This window comes from Ylistrum balloti, unplaced genomic scaffold (assembly GCF_031769215.1).
Source record: "Ylistrum balloti isolate Yb309-2 unplaced genomic scaffold, AGI_CSIRO_Ybal_v1 Utg370184, whole genome shotgun sequence".
Taxonomy (NCBI): domain Eukaryota; kingdom Metazoa; phylum Mollusca; class Bivalvia; order Pectinida; family Pectinidae; genus Ylistrum; species Ylistrum balloti.
Window position 1 is genome coordinate 885 of NW_026782168.1, and position 24,155 is coordinate 25,039.

The 24,155-nt window shown below is 38.3% G+C and overlaps 1 protein-coding gene across 1 annotated transcript; it reads left to right on the top strand.

Moving 5' to 3' along the window:
* Window positions 1–1,661: 1,661 nt before the first annotated feature.
* Window positions 1,662–15,417, top strand: LOC132551174 (uncharacterized). Its single transcript, XM_060215281.1, has 12 exons — window positions 1,662–1,901; window positions 4,749–4,819; window positions 4,917–5,033; window positions 5,301–5,378; window positions 6,640–6,679; window positions 7,332–7,610; window positions 8,025–8,119; window positions 8,662–8,790; window positions 9,304–9,378; window positions 10,797–10,832; window positions 14,491–14,641; window positions 15,112–15,417. The coding sequence occupies exons 1-12, from the start codon at window positions 1,662–1,664 to the stop codon at window positions 15,415–15,417; spliced, it is 1,617 nt and encodes a 538-aa protein (XP_060071264.1).
* The last annotated feature ends 8,738 nt before the right edge of the window (window positions 15,418–24,155 follow it).

Here is a 24,155-nt window from a genome sequence, read left to right on the forward strand (position 1 = left end):
TATTATGGTATAAACATTTATATTAAATCATGTGTTATAATGGTATCTTCACACATGTTAAAATCACACGTGTTATATTAATCACACATGTTATATTGTGTCTGTTATAGATTGATATCATGGTATCACACGTGTTATATTTACACTGTTCTTGTATCACACATATATATGGTATCAAAAATGTTATATTGGTTATGGTTAAATAAATACATGTGTTAATGACAGTTAAACTCAATAACCATGTTAAAGCATTCCATTGTTTCTATTTATAATAAGGTTTCTTTATAAAGGAATTACACGTGTTATTATGGTATCAAACATGTTATATTGGTATCACATGTGTTATAATGGTATCACACATGTTATTATGGTATCACACGTGTTATATTGGTATCACACATGTTATATTGGTATCACATGTGTTATAATGGTATCACATGTGTTATTATGGTATCACACGTGTTATTATGGTATCACACGTGTTATTATGGTATCACACATGTTATATTGGTATCACATGTGTTATAATGGTATCACATGTGTTATCATGGTATCATACATGTTATAAGTATATCACACGTGTTACCATGGTATCACACGTGTAATAATGGTATCACACATGTTATAATGATATCATACATGTGATAATGGTATCACACGTGTTATAATGGTATCGCACGTGTTTTAATGGTATCACACATGTTATAATGATAGCGTACGTTATAATGGTATTACACATGTTATAATGATATCATACATGTTATAATGGTATCACACATGTTATAATGGTATTACACATGTTATAATGGTATCATACATGTTATAATGATAGCAAACATGTTATAATGGTATCACACATGTTATAATGATATCATACATGTTATAATGGTATCACACATGTTATAATGATATCATACATGTTACCATGGTATCACACATGTTATAATGATATCATACATGTTATAATGGTATCACACATGTTACCATGGTATCACACGTTATAATAGTATTACACGTATTATAATGATATCACACGTTATAATGGTATTACGTATGTTATAATGATATCACACACGTTACAATGATATCACACGTGTTATTATGGTATTACAAACGATATTATGGTATCATATATATTATGATATTTGGCAACACCTGAGTCAAGGCAGTTGATTTTTTTTTAATTTATCCCCATCCAAAGAAAACTTACAGAAATGATATACAAATGACTGGAATTTTATATTTTCCATGAATTTCTACGGAAATCATCACCTAGGTATATTGTCTACCTTTTTGTGAAGTTGACAAAGATGATGCTTCTGTTAATAATTGGATGTAAATCAATCAAGAATGAAATCAACATACATTCCCCTTTCTCTTTATAGTTAAGTCAGAAACCGTCAGGTTCCGTGGGCCACTTGTTTGAAGACCTTTATGGACTGAACATTTAAAACATTTGATTGATTTCACTTTACAGAAACCTTCGCCTAAAGCTAACTTGTTAAAGAAAGCACGACCAGCCGATTGGTTTAGACTCTAGACTGTAATTCCTTTAAAGGGGGTGTTTAGTTCGGTTTGTTTTCATTGCTATTCAATTACGGTCATTGTTGATCAATCTAGGTAATACAAGGCGCTTAGTTCCGATAAGGATAAACATGAAAATGGCGATGGATGCTTACTTTTCCATTGGCAGACACAGTTCAATCAGCATCCGGAAGAGAAATGTGATGATGCTCTGTATTATAATGGTGATGCTATGGACACTACACTCGCTATCGTTTGTGGAGGAGGGTGAGACGGAGAAACATGTACAAGACGAAGAAGAAGCCTACATTAGAGATCTTTGGGACTTTAATGTTGTTCCCGACACGTATGGACAAATACAAATGGTGGACGATTCGGTAATGCTGTTTTTTATTTTCTAATAAGTATCGTATGAACACGAGGTAGTTTTAGAAGTCACTTTGTAAAGATTCAGAGATAAGAATTTAAATCTTGATATCTGTTTGAATGTCTAGGTTGACAGGTCGTGCGAGTTGTATATATATATACTAAATGTTTATATATAGAATCTAGTAAGTAATATCGACGGTATGGTCCAATATTGGTACTGGGTCATAACAAACTAATGTGCGTTGGATGTGTATTACTGAAATAGATATATGATCAATGAATTACTAACGACAGTACGGACAAGCGAATTGTCCAATTTTCAAGTCAACTTGCCCCTTTATCAAAACACAAATATTACATAAGTTACATAACATCGAACATAAAACATATACAAAGTTAAGAAGTTAAATAGAGAGCAGTGGTGTAAAATTTAGGTGTCTCGATAATCCCTTCGGCCATTGGATGCCGAAGGCCCTTTATAAGGGACAAAAAAACATCCTAAGTTGTTGTATGGAAGATGGTGATTTAAATTTAAACTATCAAAAATTGTTTTATATCAACCTTGGTATGTATAAATTCTATATATTGCAGACGTTCAAATTATATGAAGGATTTCACTTCCGTGTCAAATATGACAGAACAAATACCACATGACTGGAATCCCTTTTATTGCTTGGGCCCTGTTTATCTAAAATACCGTAAATACATGTAATGTGAACCAATCTTGATAGTTGTAATCGAAACTTGTCTTACCTTTTCAGTGAGATGGGAATATATATAGAAGATAACTGAAAACACAGCCCAATCAAACGACATAGACAAGGAGCACGTTCTATCTGTTTAAAATGTTAATAGTCAGTTATAAACTATTGCTGCATGTACAATAGAAAAATGTTTTTGTTTTTTTTTTAATTGTAGCTGGTGTAGGTATGTATTGTGATATGTACAATATTGTACATCATTTTTTCTGTCGGAAGTTTGCGTATTACTGGCGTGTGTGGTATTGTGAGATGCACATTACATGTATATATGCGTCCAATATTTCCATGTCAGAAATTTTCGCGCAACTGATTTAGGTATGAATTGTGATATACAGTAGATCTGTGTTCACTAGGGCAGAAGAACACACTACATTCAAAATACATTAATATGCTTTTTTTGCATGGTTATAGTGTTTACGTTAGCTTAGATCAAAGCTTTAAACTTGTAGAAAACACATTTTTAGTTGTCTATCAGAGCGAAAAATTTCCTGCCTAACCACTTGACAATATGGATTTAAATGACACACCATGTTTATTCGCGCCCCTATAATCATATTTCTAGAACGTGGTCTTTATTTACCAATATCCGTGTATGTGCAATTCTGTCAGAGACATTTGTGTGAATGGAGTTTAGTAACCTGGCTTAGCCATTGGCAATATTTGTGTGTAAAGAATAACGTTTAAATAGTGTCCCGTATCAAATGCATAATGTATGTTTACAGAATCACAAAAACTATACAAGACACGAATCCTGGACCGGCTATTAAACACAAACAGTTTAAGGCACGAAAGAAATTCTGTAGGATGTTGTTTAATAGAGGCCATCGATCACCAATCATGTTTGATAGAGAATTTCAATAGTATACAAAAAGCAAAGGTATGGGAATGGGGTGGGAGGGGGAAGCGACTCGTAAAACACCAATTCAAGGAATTAGCAAATTTTAGAACCAAGACTGAATAATTAGAAGTATCAATTTCTTTATCATATATCTATATAGAAAAAAACAAACGTTACAGCAGTTTCATTTTAACCACTAAATGTTTCCTACATTAGACCACGGACTTATATACACATAAGTCCGTGATTAGACCTAGCTTATCCCTAATCTTGAAAATATTCCAGTTTCCCTCCCTCCTTTGCTCCAGAAATGGATTCGACCAGGTATTATAGTTTTATTTCCGATCTACAGAATAAATGATTATAATGTATGTCGACACAATCAATTTTGATTTTTTGTTGTTGAAGAGAATTTTCACTTTTTTAAATGCTGTGTTGAGATACATTCTGATCTCCCAGAGTTACCGTTGCTGCAATAACAATCAATTGTTCTATTCAAATGCATGATCAAATTCTAGATCTTCTCGACGGTTTATTTATTTTAAACCAAATCCAGGAGTTTCTTTATTTGATATACTTCCTTGGCCAAATTTAGATGATTTCTTTGTAAATATAGGACATAGAGTCAAACGATGAGAAATTAGCCCATGAAATAAATGGCTATAGTTCACACCTGTCCAGTAAACCACAGGGGTTCTCGGTATGGAGTTTACTGGCGCGTCCTTCGAAATGTTATGTTTTTATTCAACAGATATTGTTAAACTGAATTATAACGCTGATTTTTTTTATAATAATCATTGAAGATGGTTATTTTTTGTTTGTGGTTTTAAACATGGATATTTATGCTATCACGGATTCAAATTCGAAATAAGTCCGACATGATACGATGTGTAACCTCTATGTAGGCTACAGCAGATACCTATATAACCATGACTGTACGGTCTATGAGTAAAATGGTTCTTACGAAGTCTATATTAGTAATTTGATGAAATAACTCATCCATGACTGGTCCTATTCTACCTGTGCGCTCAACGTGCCTACGATTCTATGAACCCTAATGGGACGTAACCCATGATATCCCGTAGAAATAGCTGCATATGTGCCTTTTGTTTCGAGCGTGTCAACAGATTGGGGCCGAGAATAGAGAGATCTATGCGCCAGATAATTATAACTGGCTGTGTTTAGAACCATCATATACTTAATGAAAAATTCTGCATTTACGTAATCTTCAAAAACATTTTTGTCGTTCTCAATAGATTGTAATGATTCCTGAGAGTTGGCAGCTAAAGATGATGGCGTTACCACGACTCGCGGAATTATATAAAAGGTGAGTTTAGGATATGTCAAATAATATTTCTGGATTTAGACTGAACACTTACAAACTTTAATAACGAAAGATGATATATTTTGATTAACTTTTACAGAAACATGAATAATCTTCAGATATTCTGTCCAGTCAAAGTTGTTTTTGGCGGAACCCATGACGGCTGGACCGTGTGTTCAACAGAGCAGCGATACAAGTGTGTCGCTTACCTCATCACGTAAGTTCATTATCGTAGAGAAATAAGGGCGTGGCTCCGATCTGGTTCCTGTCCATATTCACACGGAAATCATAACAACAAACAACACTATGACAACCGTAACCGTAAGAATGTTAATACTAGTTTATCATTGTCTTAACTCAACGACCTCTTAACAGATTTGGTTCATAGCTACTCTATAGTATCATAATATTATGTACTAATCCGAATACGTTCAGACATTTTTCCTGTTTGAGTCATTGATTTATAGCATTTTTTCTCTTCCAGGAGTAATCCAGGACCAAGTCGATTTTTGTCAGAACTCCGCTCCGTACGGGGATGTCATGTCTTCAAGATAGATCAAAAGTAAGAGCCGTAAGCGGCGTAGCGGCGTAGAACGCGAGGTTGGGGACAGGGGGGAGGCAATTGCCCCCTCACTTTTGCCCCCCACCCCACCCCCAATTTTTTCATTTAAACTTTTAAAAAGGGATCAATTTCTTCATTTTACTAAATAAAAGATTCACACAGAATTTTATTAAATTAATATTGCAAATTCAATTTTCAAAACGTTAGAAAAAATCCAGAGAATCAACTTTTTTCACCATCTGGGTCATTCCAGTGGCGTAGAAAGCGGAAACCGGGGGGGGGGGGGTGTGTGTGGGCAATTGCCCCCTCACTTTTTGACAACTTCCTACGCCACTGCCACTGCCATGTAAACCATGGATAGTGGCTTCTAAGTTGATCTTCGAGTGATCTAATTTCCAACAAAGAATATTTATGGTTACCATCTTGATCTCACAGTAAAAAGTCCCTTTGCACTATGAATTTAGCTGTGTTCGACGGTTATTAATATACCCGTATACCCGATGATTTCGTTATTGACATAGTTTTGGTTTAAGACCGTGACGATACTTAAAGGGTTGACTTAAATTTAAATTTTGTCTTTGTTCTCCTGTTCATATTTTGCCCTCTTTCCATGAATATGATAAATACTATGTTTAAGTTTTGTCATTATTATCTTGTTGTTTTTACCGAACAACACACGAGCATGATTATAAAATACAGAATGTAGTGGGCGTCATAGCAACAGTATCAGTGATAGTATACTACACACAAATTTGCATTTTCATTCCGGCAGTTATGTTTACTCTCAAATAGCAAGGAAAGTTTAATTCAACAAACTGTTTCCCCTGTGTTAAGTAATTGCTTGATAGGTTATATCATTGACTGGCTACCTTTTCCTTCAGGGGTAAATGTTAATTGTATACCATTCAGGAAAGCACGTTCATGTTCGAATAAACATTGCGAGATCACTATAGATTAGAAATACCCGAAACTTCCAATGCGTTATGGAGTGCCATTGTTGTGAGTGTTAAACTTTGGTGTAATTTGAACTCTCTGTGACAGGACTGTCGGTGGTAGGTGTCGACTGTCGGTGTGTGCTTAATGCTTTAAATAAAGGAGCATCATCACATTGCTCTCAGGTATATAAAAGGATTTAATAGGATATATTATGGATATAGTTGTCAACTTTTAACTGGCACTAAAGAAAGTCAAACTCACACATAATAAAATCACTTGTATCACAATAAAACATGATATTATATATAGTTACATCTATATTCAGGAACTGTTCAGAAATGACACTACGTCACATCAGGAAAGAGGTAAGTCATATTTTTACTGAATAGTGTTATATTATGATACAAGTACGGTCGAACCTCATTTTCTCGAAGTCGACGGGACAGTGGGAAAACTTCGAGTTATTCGAATGTTTCTTGGGAAATCTGGTAGGGACCGACGGAGTCTTCGTGTTATATGCGTTCGCGGTAACGAGGTTTGACTATGCAGTGATACGTTACAGAAATTTGTGGTTCGGTAAATATGTCTACTCCTTGCAACAACGATATATAAACCGCGGACTACAAATGCTTGGATAAACCTTATGGCATACTTTTTTGCACAAGTAAATTAAATTTAAAGAATTGTGTTACAATACAGTCGAACCTTGTAATCTAGAACTCGTATAACGCGACGATCCCGTTTAATTCGAAATATTCCGTCGGTCCTGACCAAATTTTATACAAAACATTCGAACTCACTAGAATCGAAGACTCGGATAACGAAAAGTTTTCCCTCGGTCTCACAGACTTCGAGATAATGAAATATTTTCTGCTGGATATGTAACTTTAAATGCTATCACGTTAAGATAGAAATACATTTTAAAAAATACTTTTTGAATACAATATATTGAATGAGACTTTAAATCTAAACAAGTTCATATTGTAATCAATATTGTTTTCCCTCCAATTCAAATAGCACAGAGTCATTGACATATTTGCCATTGACGTTGACGACTCAGAAGACATTTTGTTGGAGAGAATAATATCTCTAGGTGTGATAGATCGAGTGAAACAACTGTTAGTAACGTTACATGGTGACACGGAGGGTTTACTCAACAGTAGACAGTACCAGGATAAGCTTATTATACAGAGGGAGCTACTTCACCGAGGATTTCGAATATTCCATCGCACACGGAACACTCAGTGCACACATTGTGATAAAACTCCAAGACCTGGGTGTGTAACTCTCAATATGGTAAGTGTTTGTAACGCAACGTATCATCTTTTTGTTTGTTTATATATCTATATTCACATATATCGAAGACATTTGTCAATCTTTTGAAAAAGACCGTATGATAGTTACCAGATATTTGAGATGAGGTGACGTTGCTCATATATCTTGACACAATTCGATAAATTTCGTAGTTTCATAACTGATTACTTTTAGAACAGCTTCTAGTACGTGTACAGCACGAGTTGTTTGTTCATTCCTTTGAGGTTGCGGGTTGTAGGAGCTGCTAGTGAACTTTAGTCCTCGAAGTTTGCCGCAATCTGCTGGTCTCGTTTGGTCTTCGGCACAGTTCAGAATATATGCCGTGATAGAGTTGGTAACGCTGTAGAACTTCAATGTAAATTCCATGATACAGTTGTTTTTTTTTCCGTTCAACAGATGATGCCATCACAAGTGAAAGCCCCTATTGTGGTACCGTCGCGGTACTATCTTGGTAACCTTACCTCGAACCAACTTAATCGGTTTTATCACAGGTAAATTCACGTAGAACCAAAATTTATTTCATTTTCACCTTGGTAGTAAACCTGCCTGATTATGTGACTTTCATGTGAAGGATTATGCTTACTTTCTCCAGTGCCCTAATTATACTATGTCCTGACCAAAGACAACTCTTTAACGCCACATATGTTCGCATATACATGTGTCGACGTTTAGACATTTTCTTGTTTACACACGTTCACGTATACATGTGTCAACGTTTACATATATTTACATTTACATACGTTCACTTTTACACGTGTCCACTTTCACATGTGTTCACGTTTACATGTTCTCACGGTAACACATTCTCAGTTTTATTTACACTGCGATGCATTCAACAATTGTATTTGGTAAGATCACTTGACTTAACAAATTCAAACTTTCTTAATTATTTGTCTGTGATTGTCAATGCGGAGAGATCAATCCTTAGGTTTTCCCGTCATTTGTCAATAAAATATAATGATGTCTGATCATAGTTTTAATTACTGATATTGAATGTGTAGATAGCTTAATCTATTTTTTCCATTCTGTTAAGATATCTATTGACGACGCAGACATTTTGTAAGAAGTTGTCCCCCATGGGTGACCTTGCCAAGAATGGCTGGGACGTGTGTGTAGACCAGCTGTACAGTCCAACTGTACCCTGCCTCGTATACTCGTTTGGGTGAGTAGCACGCAAGAATGACATATTCAGTTAGATAATTGATGGAGCATTTAAGATCATTTCATCTTGACTTTTATCCGAAATACTTGACAATATTTGTGTATTGTTTTCATTTACGGATTTATACAAAAGACACGCAAGTGAAAAGCTTCTTTTTGGCGTTATCATTCAGGATCACATTATCATAATCGAGGTTTGTTATCAAGTTTATTCGCCCATGTAATAATTTTGCTTATATGTCACGATTGTAATATCATGATTTGGCAAATGGCATTTCACATGAGATTTTATGAAACTTGTCTCAAAATTTTAATTAAATTTTACTCATTAACGCTGGCAAACATAAAACAAAACTTCAAAGAAGACTTGTCTCATTATGTCTCATATAAAATGGTAAGTCATTGAGCATACATTTTGTAAATAATTTGCAAAACTGTGAAAGATGATATTCAAAGTAGCTGTATAATTGAGCTGTAAAGTAAAGCGAGCCAAACGACTCTTGTATGGTTACAGATCAGCTGATGACTGGCCGTTCGACAATGCAATGGCGAATCATTTCGGGTGTGAGGTGCACAGTTTTGATCCAAGGTAATATAGAATGTGTATGCTGCCTTAGTACGAAATATTGAAACCAAACAAATACAGCTTTGACTCCTTCAAACGAAACCGTAACTCTAACACATGTAACAAGAGCTTAAAGCGCATTTAACCTAGAACAGAAATGAAAAAATGACAAAAGAAAAAAACCGATTTGTTTCGCAGTTCATTGGTGACATATCGCACAGTCTGACTTTGAACTCAAAGGCATTATGGTCTTCCTACAGTTATACACTATTTTTTACCTTTCTCCTATCACACAGCGGCGGATTTCTATGTATAACATTATAAAATGTGGCATTACATATTTGGGATTATCCTCCTCTCACATTTCACATCAAAGTTTAAGAAAATTGTATAGAATATATACCACAATATTCTAACATGGTTATGTTTCCTTTGGATTCAAAGAGACTCAGCCAAAACTAAAGGTTTCAGAAGAGCGACCTCTGCCAAGATACTGCAGAGAAATTATTATTATTTTATTATTCGCAGCGAACTCAATTGACATTAGAAAAAGAGGGCATATAACTCGAAATACTCGAAAACCATTTTCAATGCGACCGTCTTAACCCCGAATCTATAGTGCGGCATCTAAAATTTCGTCAAGTCATGTTCATTGTCATGGTCTGATGTAAAACTGGCGGATTACATATATGGATTATTTATTTTACGGGGTTTAAGGTCCTCGCAACAGCCAAGGTCATAGGAGTATAAAAAAAGACAGAAAGATACCAAGTGTTGAAATAGGGACAGCAGATCTATTTGGTTTCTTCAATATCCCCAGTGTTTGAAGACATGGAAACGACATCCCATCCTCAACGTCACCCCACCCAATTAGCTGCTTCCTATCATGATGCGGTGAAACACAGTAGTCAGTATTTTTGGACTTTATAATGTCCCGTTACAGAAGACACTGGGGAAACCTCCCGAAGTTGTTCGACATTTCATCGCCTATTGGACAATCCAGCGAGATATAGCGGGTCAATTCTTACCCCGTCTGCTGCAGGAGTTAGCATCTTACACTCGCGAACTAGTCATATTACATAGCATGATTTGGACACGAATTAAAGATTCTAGTCGTCACACAAAATCATATGAGGACATATCATGTAAAAAAAAAATAAGAGAAAAATCCGTAATGTTTCCTTAAGGGAGTTGAACGAGACTTCATGTTACTGCCTTTGCAACCTCACAACGTCATGTACTCAAGAACTACATGCATGCCTTGCTGTATTTATGGCATAGGTTTAGTGCAATAAAAAAATACAGATATTCACAAAATATGACATCAGCTTAACACGACTGTCGTAAAATTAAACTACCTATAGCATAAAATAATTCCACTCACAGGGTCAATTTTACATATAATTACTACTTTTTTCTGAGGTGTGTTTCTCTTGTTTCAGATACCAAAATACAAAAATTCACGACAATGATACCAGGTAATGTACTTTGTTTAATATATCTTCTAATTTTCAAACGATATTCCCGAATGATGAAGATCATGGTTTTGTTCGAAGAGTAAACTTCATCATCAAGCTGGTGTTTTGACAAACACACGGTAACAACGCGTATGAATTGAAGCTTGGTATGAATAACCAAAAATAACGTTACGTACGAGTTAGAAATTGTTTGTGTTCATGTATGTACACACAATTCACAACATTCATAATACAAATGTATCACTGTAAATAAGTTATTTTTTCGAATGGGATTTATTTTCGCGTGGAGAGACAATCGCGAATTCAAATGCTTCGCGAATATTTGTACGAAAACAATTACTGATGACATGCATGTTGATTCGGTTACAGATATCAGAGTCTTGCAGACTCCATGTATCTAATAGCTTATCATTCGAGAATTTTAAGTCATTTCTAGATCAGTATTCGCGAACAGGTAAGTTCGTGAAATAAAGAATTTACAGTAAACACTATGTACATTGTATTAGCTTATGTGTGTGATTTTACAACTTTAATATTTTACACCTTCAAATGAAAAGGATTAACGAAAAAAGTTAACGGATTGCCTTAGTTCTATAGATTATTTAAGTAACCTAAGTAACGGTGAGGAAGCAATAGTGTTGCGCCGATTTTCAGATTGTCAAATTACAATTATAACAAACATCAGTAATCATTAATGGAAAAAAAGTATTCACATCCTTTGACAGAAAGGTCTCAACCCGAAGGGGTATTCTAAAGTTTGCGAAACACCAAGTGCTTAGCAACTTTATAATCTTTATAATTATAATAATAATAAGTTATTTTTTTTCTGTTACATACCTGTTTGTAATGGAGGACCGCCGTCCACCCCGCCAGACCCCTGTTCTGTCTCGGTCAAGGAGAAGAGTCAGGAGCCCTTCTTCTTGCCCCCAGGAGGTTTCGTGCCCTTCTTACCTTTCCCCTTATTGCCCTTGAAGCGTGGCTGTGATTTGGGCTGGGCAGAAGCCTGCCCAGCCGAAAACTTAGCCCTCTTCTTGGGAGGCGCTGACCCCTGCGAGGCGCTGGCCTTCTCGGAACGAAACCTCTTCACCAAGAGTGCTGAGGCGACCGAGTCCTCCTTCATATCCTTCTGGACAGAAGGGAGAGCTCCCCCGAACAAGGTAGAGCCAGAGAAGGGGGCAGTCAATAGACGGGAAAGATAAGGTTCCTCGACTGGGCGATTTTTCAAGACTGAAAATCGCCTAGCCAACACGATGTTGGCGAGCAGGGAGACCTGTAAGGCCGCCGATGCCCTCAACGCCGCGTTCAGGGCAGCTGTGAGCCTGTCCTGAATGTCGGCCTGTTCCGTCTCTGGTACCCGACCCTCAGGCAAGTCAGATACTTTGTATAGACTCACTGTCAGGACGTCTATATAAGACAGAACTTGGATGGAAAGGCGCAACATCCTCTCCATCCTGTGGTGCTCTCTAGCCTCGAGCACCACCTGGTCCACCGATTTGCCGGGCCAGGCAGCCAGCTCCCTCGACTCCAGCTGTGCTGGTTAAGGGGCCAGTTGCCCGTCATGTGTGGCGTAGACAGCGGTAGAAGCCTCTGACAAATCCCCAACACCGAGCTGCAGACCGGTAAACCTTGGGGTGCGGGTAGATGAAGAATTCTTCTCTAAAACCCGTGCTCGGGCGGTGGCCAGAGCCGAAGACACAATGGTGCCTTCTGGCAGAGTCCGATCAGTTCGAACGGAAGCCCGAGGAGCCACCAAAGAACCTAGAAGGGTGGTGGATTCAGGCACCGACGATGCAGTAGGCGGTGGGCGTACCTCCGACCCCAGAATCCGAGAGATGTCGGCCCGTAGGGCCCGCATCCCCGAAAGAACATGCTGAGCCTCGGTTTCAGCAATCTCGGAGCCCCCTACCTCCTGGGAACCCTCCTGGTCGGAAGGGTCATCTTCAGATGACTCGGACGGATCAATTGCCGAGCACCCAGGAGACAGATGGATAACATCGTCATCCTCTGCCAAGCCCATGCCCTCAGCGTCCATCTCCTCCTCGCTAGCGACAGAACTCGCCCTGGGAGGAACAGGGGCCGCCAAAGGAGCCCTCTCCGGAAAGGGGGACTCCTCTATACGGCGATTAGACCCCTGAGGGTATGGTAACAGTCCCGCGGGCTGGGAGTGACCCCATAACTGGCCAAACTGGCCTGCCTGAGCCTGGGGCTGGACACCCTATCCAAAGGACCAGGATGAACCTCCACTCCCACCAGGTGGAAACCCAGCCACGTACGGGCCGAGCCCGTAACCGCTGGGTAACTGCTGGTACCCATGACCATCCGCAGGTTGGCCTGGGCGGCCCGGGATTGAGTGACCGCAGGCACCCCTACACCCCGAGCCCGGGGGAAAAGGCGACCGGAAACCGGAAGCCTGACCTTGGACCCCAAATCCCTCGGGGAAGCCCCCTGGGAAACCCTGCACCGGAAAATCTGGACTAGAGAGAAAAGCCCCAGATCCAGAGACCTGTGAGGGTAGGAACCCAGGCCCCGCACTGACACTAGGATTAGTGAACTCAGTGTCACTAATCCTCGTAGCCACTGGCAACCCTGACAAAAAGTCAGTGGCCCCTGACCCCATACCCGAAGGTACCGGTCCGACGTCAAGACGGCCCCCACCAACGACGCCACCTGGCGTGCCGAGGTCCCTGAAAGAATCAGAGACCTGTGACCGAAGTCCCTTTCCGACGGTAGCACCGCCGGCTGTCGGGAGCTACCGGCCGATGCGACCCTAGACTTCGCCGAGTCAGGGTCGGGCTGCTCCCCCCTACACCAGGACGCGCCTGGACAGGGGGAGCCACCCCCTGCTCGAGGGCGGAGCTTAGAGCGAGAACACCCCCAGCAGTGACAACCTCACCCCTCGGCTCAGGGCCGGGGGTAGAAGACCTGGATGGCTTACGTCTCTTACCGGAAGATGAGGACGAATCCCTCTTCCGGCGAGAAGTTCGCCGACTGGACAGGGGAACCTTTATAGCGGACCCGGCGTGCAAACAAAGTTCGCACGGCGCGGTCTCGCTGCAAGGCCGGCATAAGGGACAGGCATCAGGGGGGTCCTGCTCTCCATAGAAATGAGAACACCCATGTGCCGAACCACGACGCAGCCCTGAACTATCCATAATTGTTACGATAATAAATAAGCAAATAACAACAGTTATTAATACAAATAAACGTAACAAAACTAAATGGAGTGAAAAAACAAAACTCCAACAAACAAATACGAACGAAAGCAAAAGCTAACGAAACGTAAAAAAGCTAAACAAAAAATGCGGTCGAATAAATAATACGACCGAAAAATAGCGAAAGTCTGCAAAAGACTGTTAAAGTTAACGATGGGTTTAAGCAACAAGCCGATATATAAATACTCGGCTATAAACTAGACTCAAGCTATAAGGAAAAGGAAGGCACTCAGCTGGATTATAGCACGTCCGCCCGCTCCGGTAGCCATAAAGATAAGAGGAAGGGAGATAACTCTATGTTCATGACGTGAAGGCTCATGGTCGTAGGGAGAGCGGGATTTTTTAATCTTTTGTTTTTGGGATACAAAGATGGGTGTAGGTACCATATTTGCATACTAAAGTTATGGTAATTATTACTGAAATGAAAATGTGTTTTGTATTGACAGCGATCTCATGCCGAGTAACAACAGGGCAGGAGCCGTACGTTACCACAGCGTCGCAGTCTGGGATAAAGATACCCGTATAAGGCGGCCGGACGGACAGACATGGACGGCACTCACATTAAAATCAATTAAGAGAAAACTTCGACATTTGAATGTGAGAACATTTCACTTAATTCTATTGATCCTTCAGTACAGCCCTTTCAGGTGAATTTTAATATAGACTATAGTCTAGTCACAACAGCGACCACCAGAAAACGAGAATGTTATGTACATATATGCCAATATCTCCTTCAAGTGGGATTTCTCCTCAGTACTCCGTTTTCCTTTCAAAATTATTATAAAAACACAGTCATTGTTACATGTTCCGAATTGACTTCATAAACGTTAAATAAAGCACACCGATGGGCCCACCAATCCTATGCGACCAAATGTCAAATTGAGAAGATTTTTATTTCTTTAGAGCATCAATATTTTCTCTCAAAAAAAACTCATATGCTTAGCGCATAATCCTAAATGATTCTGCCTGACAGTTTAGAAATTACTAACCATAACCCTCTGCCATACTTCATGCCATGTTTCAAAGACGATTCTAAACCTTCTGAACAAGTGTTGCGTTTATTTCAGAGACAGATTGATGTGTTACGAATTGATATAGACTCGTCTGAATGGAAAGTGTTGCCGTCATTGATCAGCACAGGGTTACTAAGAGAAGTAAAGCAGCTATTTTTAGAACTTCACGGGGACGTTGATGACGGAGCTGACCAGTACCTTGAGAGACTTTTAGTTTTACGAAACCTTCACGATATTGGCTTCAGGTCGTTTTGGGCTCAAGCGAAACCGGACGATAGGGACCAATATACATCTCAGTTAACTCGAACTGTAGTAACAAAAGTTTATCAATTAAATTTGATAAATATTTATGTCGTATGATTCGTAATTTTAACTACAAAAATTGAATTATGATTTTAGAATGGGATGGTGAGAATGTGTTTTTATTCAATTATGTTATTACTGATAATCACGGTAAATGTAGATACAATACTATAAGTAATTACAGTCGAACCTCGTTATCTCGAACTCGTATTACTCGAAGACCCAGTTTAATTCAAAGTATAAGGTCGATCTCTGCCTAACTTTACACACTCATTTAATGCAATACTCCATGGTCCCGCCGAGTTCCAGACAACGAAGTTCGTCTACATTTAAAATTTTAAGTACTTAACTTATTTTCTTACTTTCTTTTCACTAATATTTACACAAATAATGGTCCATGTGTATGAAGTACATATATATGTTTGAGACTAATATGTAGTATAGATATTTAGCCGTTCAACGTCAATATTTAGTATATACAATCGTAAATGTGCTGCATAATTGTGTAGTTGTTTTTTACTTTCTTTACTTACTTTGTGTTTCTGCGTCTTCAATTTATCTGTGAATCTTGTCTTATCAAAGCTTTATTTTCCTCCTAAGATTTTTGTTTATTAATGCCACTGAAAATATAATAAAATAGATGTTGAAAGAATTTCTGGATTACTTTCTTCTTTCTCTGTAGTCCGTGATGGTGTTTATGGCTCATATCGAGAGGACGTGGTCTTCTTTTACAAAACTATATCTGCTGAATGCTTTCGGGTTTTTCCGGTGTCTGTATGTTATGTCCTTTTTGGACATGGTTTTCAATTTTTTTGTTTCCTAAATCATATATTGACTACTGTCTGTCTGAAAAGACAGGAACTCTAATTCCATCTCTAGTCGCGTAAATATTCTTTAGTCAGATGTTGGTACAACCAAAGTAGATCGTTTCTGGCCCAAAGGTAATCGCTGCAGGAAATGGTATTCGTATAATCAGTATCATGGGAATGGTAATAACGTTGAACCTGATGATGAACAGTAGCGATCTTTCTCTATTTCTGCTAGTAGTCGTCTTTTTCATGGCTTCTCTACGTCTGATGACCTGGAATGTGACCGGTATCATGTCGTCAGCCTCCTACCTTCATGATGCCCTGCAGAAGCAAGATGTCGACATCTGTGGAATCTCCAAACACTGGTTATTTGACGAAAATGCTCACTTACTTAACAGTATGCACCAGACTACCCGTATTTCGCAGTTTGTGACTTCTCGACGCATGCTCTATCTGATCGTAAAACGAGAAAGGGTGGTGTTGCCTTTGTGTGGAAAAAGAACATCTCGAGTCGTATGACTGTCGTTGACTCAGATGACGATCATATCGTTATCTTGAAGCTGGTCTCTAATTCTAGAGTTTGGCATCTAAAACAAGTGTATCTACCTTACACGAGCTACGGTTCAGATATTTTTAACGGCTACGTTGACAAGTTAGACTCTTTGTGTGCCTCGTTTTCCCTACAAGGTTCTGTCATCATCATGGGAGATTTTAACGCTCGCCTCAGTGGCCCTCGCATACCAAACTATCAAAATTATCGAGGTCTCCGTCTCCAACGATGTTTAGACCGATATCAGTTGAGTGCTCTGACTTCTTCCTCCATTTCCTCTGGACCGTTATATACACATGTACACTCTGATGACGGCATTTCATCTCTTGTTGATCATGTGATAATCGATTCACCAAAAACTGACCTCATATCAAACTGTTATATCGGCGACTAAAATTACTTGGACGTCTCCAGTCACAGATCAATCTTCTGTGATGTTCTTTTTCCCACCGCATCGTCCGTAAAATCTCCTCAGATTGAACGCAATGTTTTCAAGTGGCCCTCTGATGGCACTTCTTCAGGTACTGAAGTCTATCGCGATAATCTTCATCATAACGCAGACCAATCGCATCAGTCTTCAGTTATACACTATCTTAGACATCGACAGTTATACAGACCTATTGACTAAAGGTATTTAGGACATATCCTTATCGTCTCTCCAAAAGAGGGAGTTAAGAAATTCTTGAAACCCTATTGGAAAGGAGCTGAAGGAGTTACATCGCGATATGTGGCGATTGAGGTGTATTTGGGATGACGAAGGTCGTCCTCGTGATCCTAACTCTCACTCCTTTTGCTTATACAAGGACGCGAAACGTAAGTTCCGGCGTAAATACCGCCAGTTATCAGAGAACCATCTTACTACTCTGAATTCCGATATTGAAGTAGCGGCGGGTATGAATCAAAAGTAGTTTTGGTCTCTGGTGAAATCTCGTGCTAGTGTTGGATCTCGTGGTTCAGCGGGAGCTGAAGTTATTTTTGGGAACCAGACTGCCAGAGACTCTGCTGCTTTAGCGTTGCACTGGGGGGAGTATTTCTCCGGTATTTACTCCCACTATACTGACCGCTTCTTTGACAATGACTTTAAGTCATCTGTCGAATTCGAGTTGGCAGAATTCCTACGCCATGATGCTCCAGCAACACGCTCTTCCGAAATAACTTTTACAGTGGATGAAGTTAACCTTACCTGTAAAAGCTTCCTCTTGGAAAAGCTCCTGGCATTGACTCCATTGTATACGAACACCTAATGTATGTTTGCCATTCACTTTATCTATGTCTTTGTACATAATTTAATGCTTTCATAAGGTTTGAATATGTACCTGTGTCACTCAAACATGGTTTGATTTGCACGTTATATAAAGGTCATGATAAGCCAAAGAATAACCCAAATAGCTACAAAGCGAATTCTTTTCTACCCATTATTCTAAAAGTGTAAGAAAAACTACTCTTGATAAGATTAGAGTCTATGAACCTTTTTCATGTAAATTCATTACAGCATGGTTTTCAAAAACAAGCTAGTAGCTCTATGACTTCATACATCGTGCAAGAAACAATCGCGTACGCTTCTGAACATGATAGGAAATTGTTCACTTGTTTTTTAGACGCGTCTAAAGCCTTTGATTGTGTTTTTTTTAAACTATCACGTTTGGGTTTTGACAGAAAAAGTGTTAGTATGATTATGTCTTTACACAAGGATATGTATAGTGTTGTTGTGCTGCCTTTGCTGTGGTAGTTATCGCCCTTGATTGAACTCTTTTATATTGTCTCGCGCTAAATCACAATCGTCTGCTTTGATTTTGTGCTCCACAAAAATGTGCTTTAAATATTGTTTGAGCATTTACCCAGGCTCACAGTGTAAGTATTTTGTCTCCCAATATCGCCATATCATTGTCGCTTACCAAATGTTTCATAGTAAGTTTGTAAATTTGCTTATTAGTGAACTTTGAGAAAGAGTTTAAGCCGGTATTTTCCACCTTCGTTTTAGGTAGCGTTAGTGATATAAATGTATAATGTTTTCAACGCGCTATTTGCGCGTTCTTGTGATTGATTTTTTAAATATATTGATTGATTAATGTGTCCTCAGATCGATACAACTTGTATTACGATCTCATAAGCGAGAATGTGATATTTTCTCTATTTTCGCATATTGTTTACCCCAAATGAATTACGTGTTAAAATCACGGTGTATGCAATTTGTGTGACTTGTAGTTTAATGAAGCTCTATTATATCGTCGCGTTATTTCGTTGATAATTTTAGATGCATCCATATTGCATTTTCTGTCAGTTAATCATTTATTTGATTATTTCCTATGACGTTAATTTCAATTCAATTCGAAAGTTATTTTGAAGGTTACACCTTCAAGAGTTTGACTATACTTTTGTAGTATTGAGTGTGTTATGTAGTTCCTACATATATTTGTGAAAAGGCGTGTAGTTTCTACATATTTTTGAGTGGTTTGTAGATTCTACATCATTATTGATTTGCAAGTCTGTGTAAAAGTAGTTCCTACATTGTTTTTTATTTTTATCTCTTTGTAGCTTTTTACCGCTCAAGTGTTCAAGTATGCTCACGCCATGTATCCATGTTACATGCTGAATAAAGATAGTACTACGTCAGCTATCAGGCTTTGCGTACTGAATAAAGATGGTTATACTTCTACTATCAGGCAGATTAGTTGTTATGTATCAAAACTTTGTGTCTGAAGTGTTCGAAATAAGCCAGGGAACACGTCAGGGCAGTATTATCTCCCCTTGGTTCTACTCTGCTTATATCAACGATTTGCTGAATGATCTTAGTAGTTCTGTATACTCGCTAGCTATATCTGATGTTAATGTCACGTGCCCTACGCAAGCACATGCTATTTGTCTTCTGTCACTTACCAAACACAATTTAGATATGCTTATAGATATTTGCTGCAAGTATAGTTGTAAATGGAGATTTAAATATAATGCCTCCAAATCAGTAGTTGTTGTCTTTAACGAAAGTAGTTATGTTCGGTCACAATCGTATCGTACTTGGTATCTAGGTGACAATGTTGTTAATCAAAGCACGTGGGTATTAATTTGAATATCTAAACCAAGTCGGCCTGATGTCGACGATGTTATCCACAAACTACGAGGTCAGTGTTTTGCTCTACTGAATTGTTATTTATTTGGTCCCAGTATCAATCCCTTGACTGGAGTCCATCTGTATTTGTCTTTTGTACTCCCTAGAGGTATGTTTGGTTGTGATCTCTGGAACTCTCTCTCCAACTCTGATTGGCGTCGCCTGGAATCAGCAATTTATGTGCAAAATAATGCAAAATTTCCCACTTCGTACTAGGTCTGATGTAGCATTGGGAATGTTAGGTTTATCTTCTATACATCTTTACGTAGAGCAATGTAAGCTTCGTTTTTTTCGGGGCTTTGTGTAATATCAAAACAACTTGTACTTCAAAGCAACTCTTTTTGTTGCGTTTACACCAAAAACATCTTGGGGTAAATAACGCTAAGAAAGGTTTCATCAACAACATTTGGGATGCTTTACACAAATACAACTTCCGAGACATCTTACTTGATTTTCTTAATTCTGGGAAATTTCCATTGAGACTTAGTTGGAAATATCTTGTAAAAAATGTCCTTCTGTGTAAAGAATCTGACGACTGGCGTTTACGTACAAACAGTTCATTAGAATTTCATAGATTCAAAATTCTTCATCCTGATTTGGTTCCTGCAGTAATTTGGTCATTTTCTAAACGCCATCCAAATTTTAACAGGACATGTAAAACTGTGGCAAAAATGTGGATTGCCCGTCCTACTTGTGAACTTTTATGTGCTCGATGTAAAGGCACTTTTGAAGACGCAGTCGCCCATTGTTTACTTGACTGAAACTAGTTTTGTGGACAAATATCCAGTTAATGTGTATGTGTCATTTGACAAGGTGTACAGAGATGTCCAGATAGCGGCCCTGTTGGGTGCTCCCAGTGAGGACATTTATGAATCATTTTATGACGATTCATCTTTGTTTACATTTTTATTAAAGATTGTCTTATGTTTTCTGAAAAGGCCTACAGTATGACTTTTCAGTAAAGGCCATCTCCTATCTTATGTTTGATGTGTTCTTCTAGAAATCTCCGTTATTGATGGATTGGTTATTCACATTCATTGCCAACAAAAGTGATTAGTATAAGCTGACATAACTTGTTTCGCAATTGTTGTAAAATAAATGAAGTTTATATTTAATATTTATATACATATATTCTTGCACTTTTTTTTTCTTTTTTTTTTCACCTACATTTATCATAATTATCTTTTTTTGTTTTGTAATTGCTCTTTAATTTTGGAGGAAATAAAGAAATGATGATGATGATGATGATGATGATGATGATGATGATGATGATGATGATGATGATGACAGGCTCCTACGGACACAGTGTTCAGTGTATGTATGGTGCTCACGATATGATGTTCATTGTAAGATGTTCGTTGTATGATCACGTTATGATGTTCACTGGATGATGTTCACGGTATGAATTTCACGGTATAATGTTCACTGTATGATATTCACTGTATGATGGTCACTGTATGCCATTCACGATATGATGTTTACTGTTTGATGTTCACCGTGTGAGGTTCACGGTATGATGTTCACGGTATGCATTTCACGGTATAATGTTCACTGTATCATGGTTACTGTATGCCATTCACGATATGATGTTCACGGTATGAATTTCACGGTATAATGTTCACTGTATCATGGTTACTGTATGCCATTCACGGTATGATGTTTACTGTGTGAGGTTCACGGTATAATGTTCACTGTATCATGGTCACTGTATGCCATTCACGGTATGATGTTTACTGTGTGAGGTTCACGGTATAATGTTCACTGTATCATGGTCACTGTATGCCATTCACGATATGATGTTTACTGTGTGAGGTTCACGGTATAATGTTCACTGTATCATGGTCACTGTATGCCATTCACGATATGATGTTTACTGTGTGATGTACACTGTTTGATGCTCACGGTATGAATTTCACGGTATAGTGTTCACGGCATGATGATGTTCACTGTGTGAGGTTCACGGCATGATGATGTTCACGATATAATGTTCTCTGTATGATGTTCACGATATAATGTTCACAATATGATGTTCACGGTATGATGGTATTCACTGAGAGATGTTCATGGTAAGATGTTCATGATATAATGTTCATGGTATGGTGTTCATGATATTGTGAACTTTTATAAATTATGTTGATAAATGCTTCATGAATGCTGTCAGATGAATTGTATCTTTATGGCGTTTAATTAAGAAATAAAGATATGTCAATCAAGCTGAAAACTAGCAGTAACTCACCAGATATGTTTACAGGTCTCGTAATTAAACATTTGTGAAGTTATTTCATCTGTGTCACTGCTTGGAACACAATAAATGCCTGAGTGCCCATATCAAATGCTAAATAAGGACAGAGGCGGTAAGGGTGAGCGACAGCGAGACATTCTGACAGAAAGATAGAGCAACGGACGAACAGACAGAGAAACAGAGAAGGGTTAGCATCTTTAATTCAGCAGAAATAAAGAACTCCCTATTCTTAACATGATCAATGAAGCACTATTTCTTTGCACGTAATGTACGATACAAGAGGGCGTGTGTTTAACAATTCCTTCTCGCTTAAGGTCGATGTCATTCAAATACACAATGTGATTCAAAACAATGCGTTTCGTGTTTTGATTTTTTTATGTTTTCTTGTACAACAAATAATTACATATATATTAAATGATAAGTTATCGGCACAATAAAAAAATCATATAATAAAATCGACAGTGATGGAGTATTTCATAAAAAGTTACCGACAAAATAGTTTAATAATTTATTATATAATATTATAAGTTATCAACACAATAATATGATAAATTACCATAAAATAATGTAATGTATCAACACAATAATATAGTGTTACATGATGATATGATAAGATAACTACGGAATGATATACATGTATCTTGAAATAAAATTTCTATCAAAAATGACGTTCCACTTGTATCAAACTTATTGTATATGATTGATTATGACCTCTCGGACAGGTTATCTAAAACAGGAGTGAAATGCCAACTTAAATTGTCTTTATATGAACACATGTCTGTCAGCAGACATTTTGATATGGATTTTGTTGTTTGTTTGCTCACGCGGGAACAAAATCAAAACGTCCCTATATCGTTGTCAACAAACAACACTGTTCTCCATGTAACTTATGCCTAAAACACCAGTCTGCGTACTATCCATGACAATCACGAACTGTTCCTGAACAAAACGAGAAGCAGGGCCCCAGACTAGCGGAACAAAATAATTCGGACAACGTTTCATTTAGGTCCTGCAAATTTACCATATGAGATAATAATGTCTGTTACCTGCAGCTACATATATAGTGACTTTATCATGAACGGTTCTCTGGTTGAGCATAGAGTTCCAACCAGGTTCAACGCAATAACACAGACGTGACCTATAACAGATTTTTGACTTTGCGGTAACCTCCGTACTATAAGGGGAGGGGCGTGACACAATTGTGATGAATTTAGCGGCAATCTCAATACTTACTGGAATGGATGACGACAGTAAACTCAGGCAGACGCAACACTTTAAGAAAAGATGTGAGGCCGTCGCAACACTTTGAGAGAACACGTGAAGCAGACACACTTTGAGAGAACACATGAAGCAGACACACTTTGAGAGAGCATGTGAGGCAGACACACTTTGAGAGAATATGTGAGGCAGACATACTTTGAAAGAACACATGAAGCAGACACACTTTGAGAGAGCATGTGAGGCAGACACACTTTGAGAGAACATATGAAGCAGACACACTTTGAGAGAACACATTGAGAGAACATGTGAGGCAGACGCATCACTTTTAGAGAGAACGTGAGGCAGACGCAACACTATGAGAGAACATGAGAGGCTGACACACTTTGAGGGAACATGTAAGGCAGATACACTTTTAGGGAACATGTGAGTCAGACACAACACTTTAAGAGAACATTTGAGGCAGACACACTTCGAGAGAACACGTGAAGCGGACGCAACGCTTTAAGAGAACATGTGAGGCATGTGCATCACTGTCAATGAACATGCGAGGCAGACGCAACACTTTCAATGAACATTTGAGGCATATGCAACACTTCGAGAGAACATGTGACTTTGCTGTCGCCGTAATACTCTAATGAGATCAATTGATATTGACTTTGCAGTAGCCAGGATACTTTATGCTGTAACCGAACGAAGCATCAATACTTGAAAAAGGGATGTAGCTTGAGGAAGGAACACATCTCAGTTCAAGCGTGGGTGTGATCTGCAGAAGCCATAATTCTTTAATGGGTTTTTGTTGATTTTTTTTATTATATAGCTATTGGCAATTGTACTTTATCGGGAGATTCAACTTGACAGAATATGCGACCT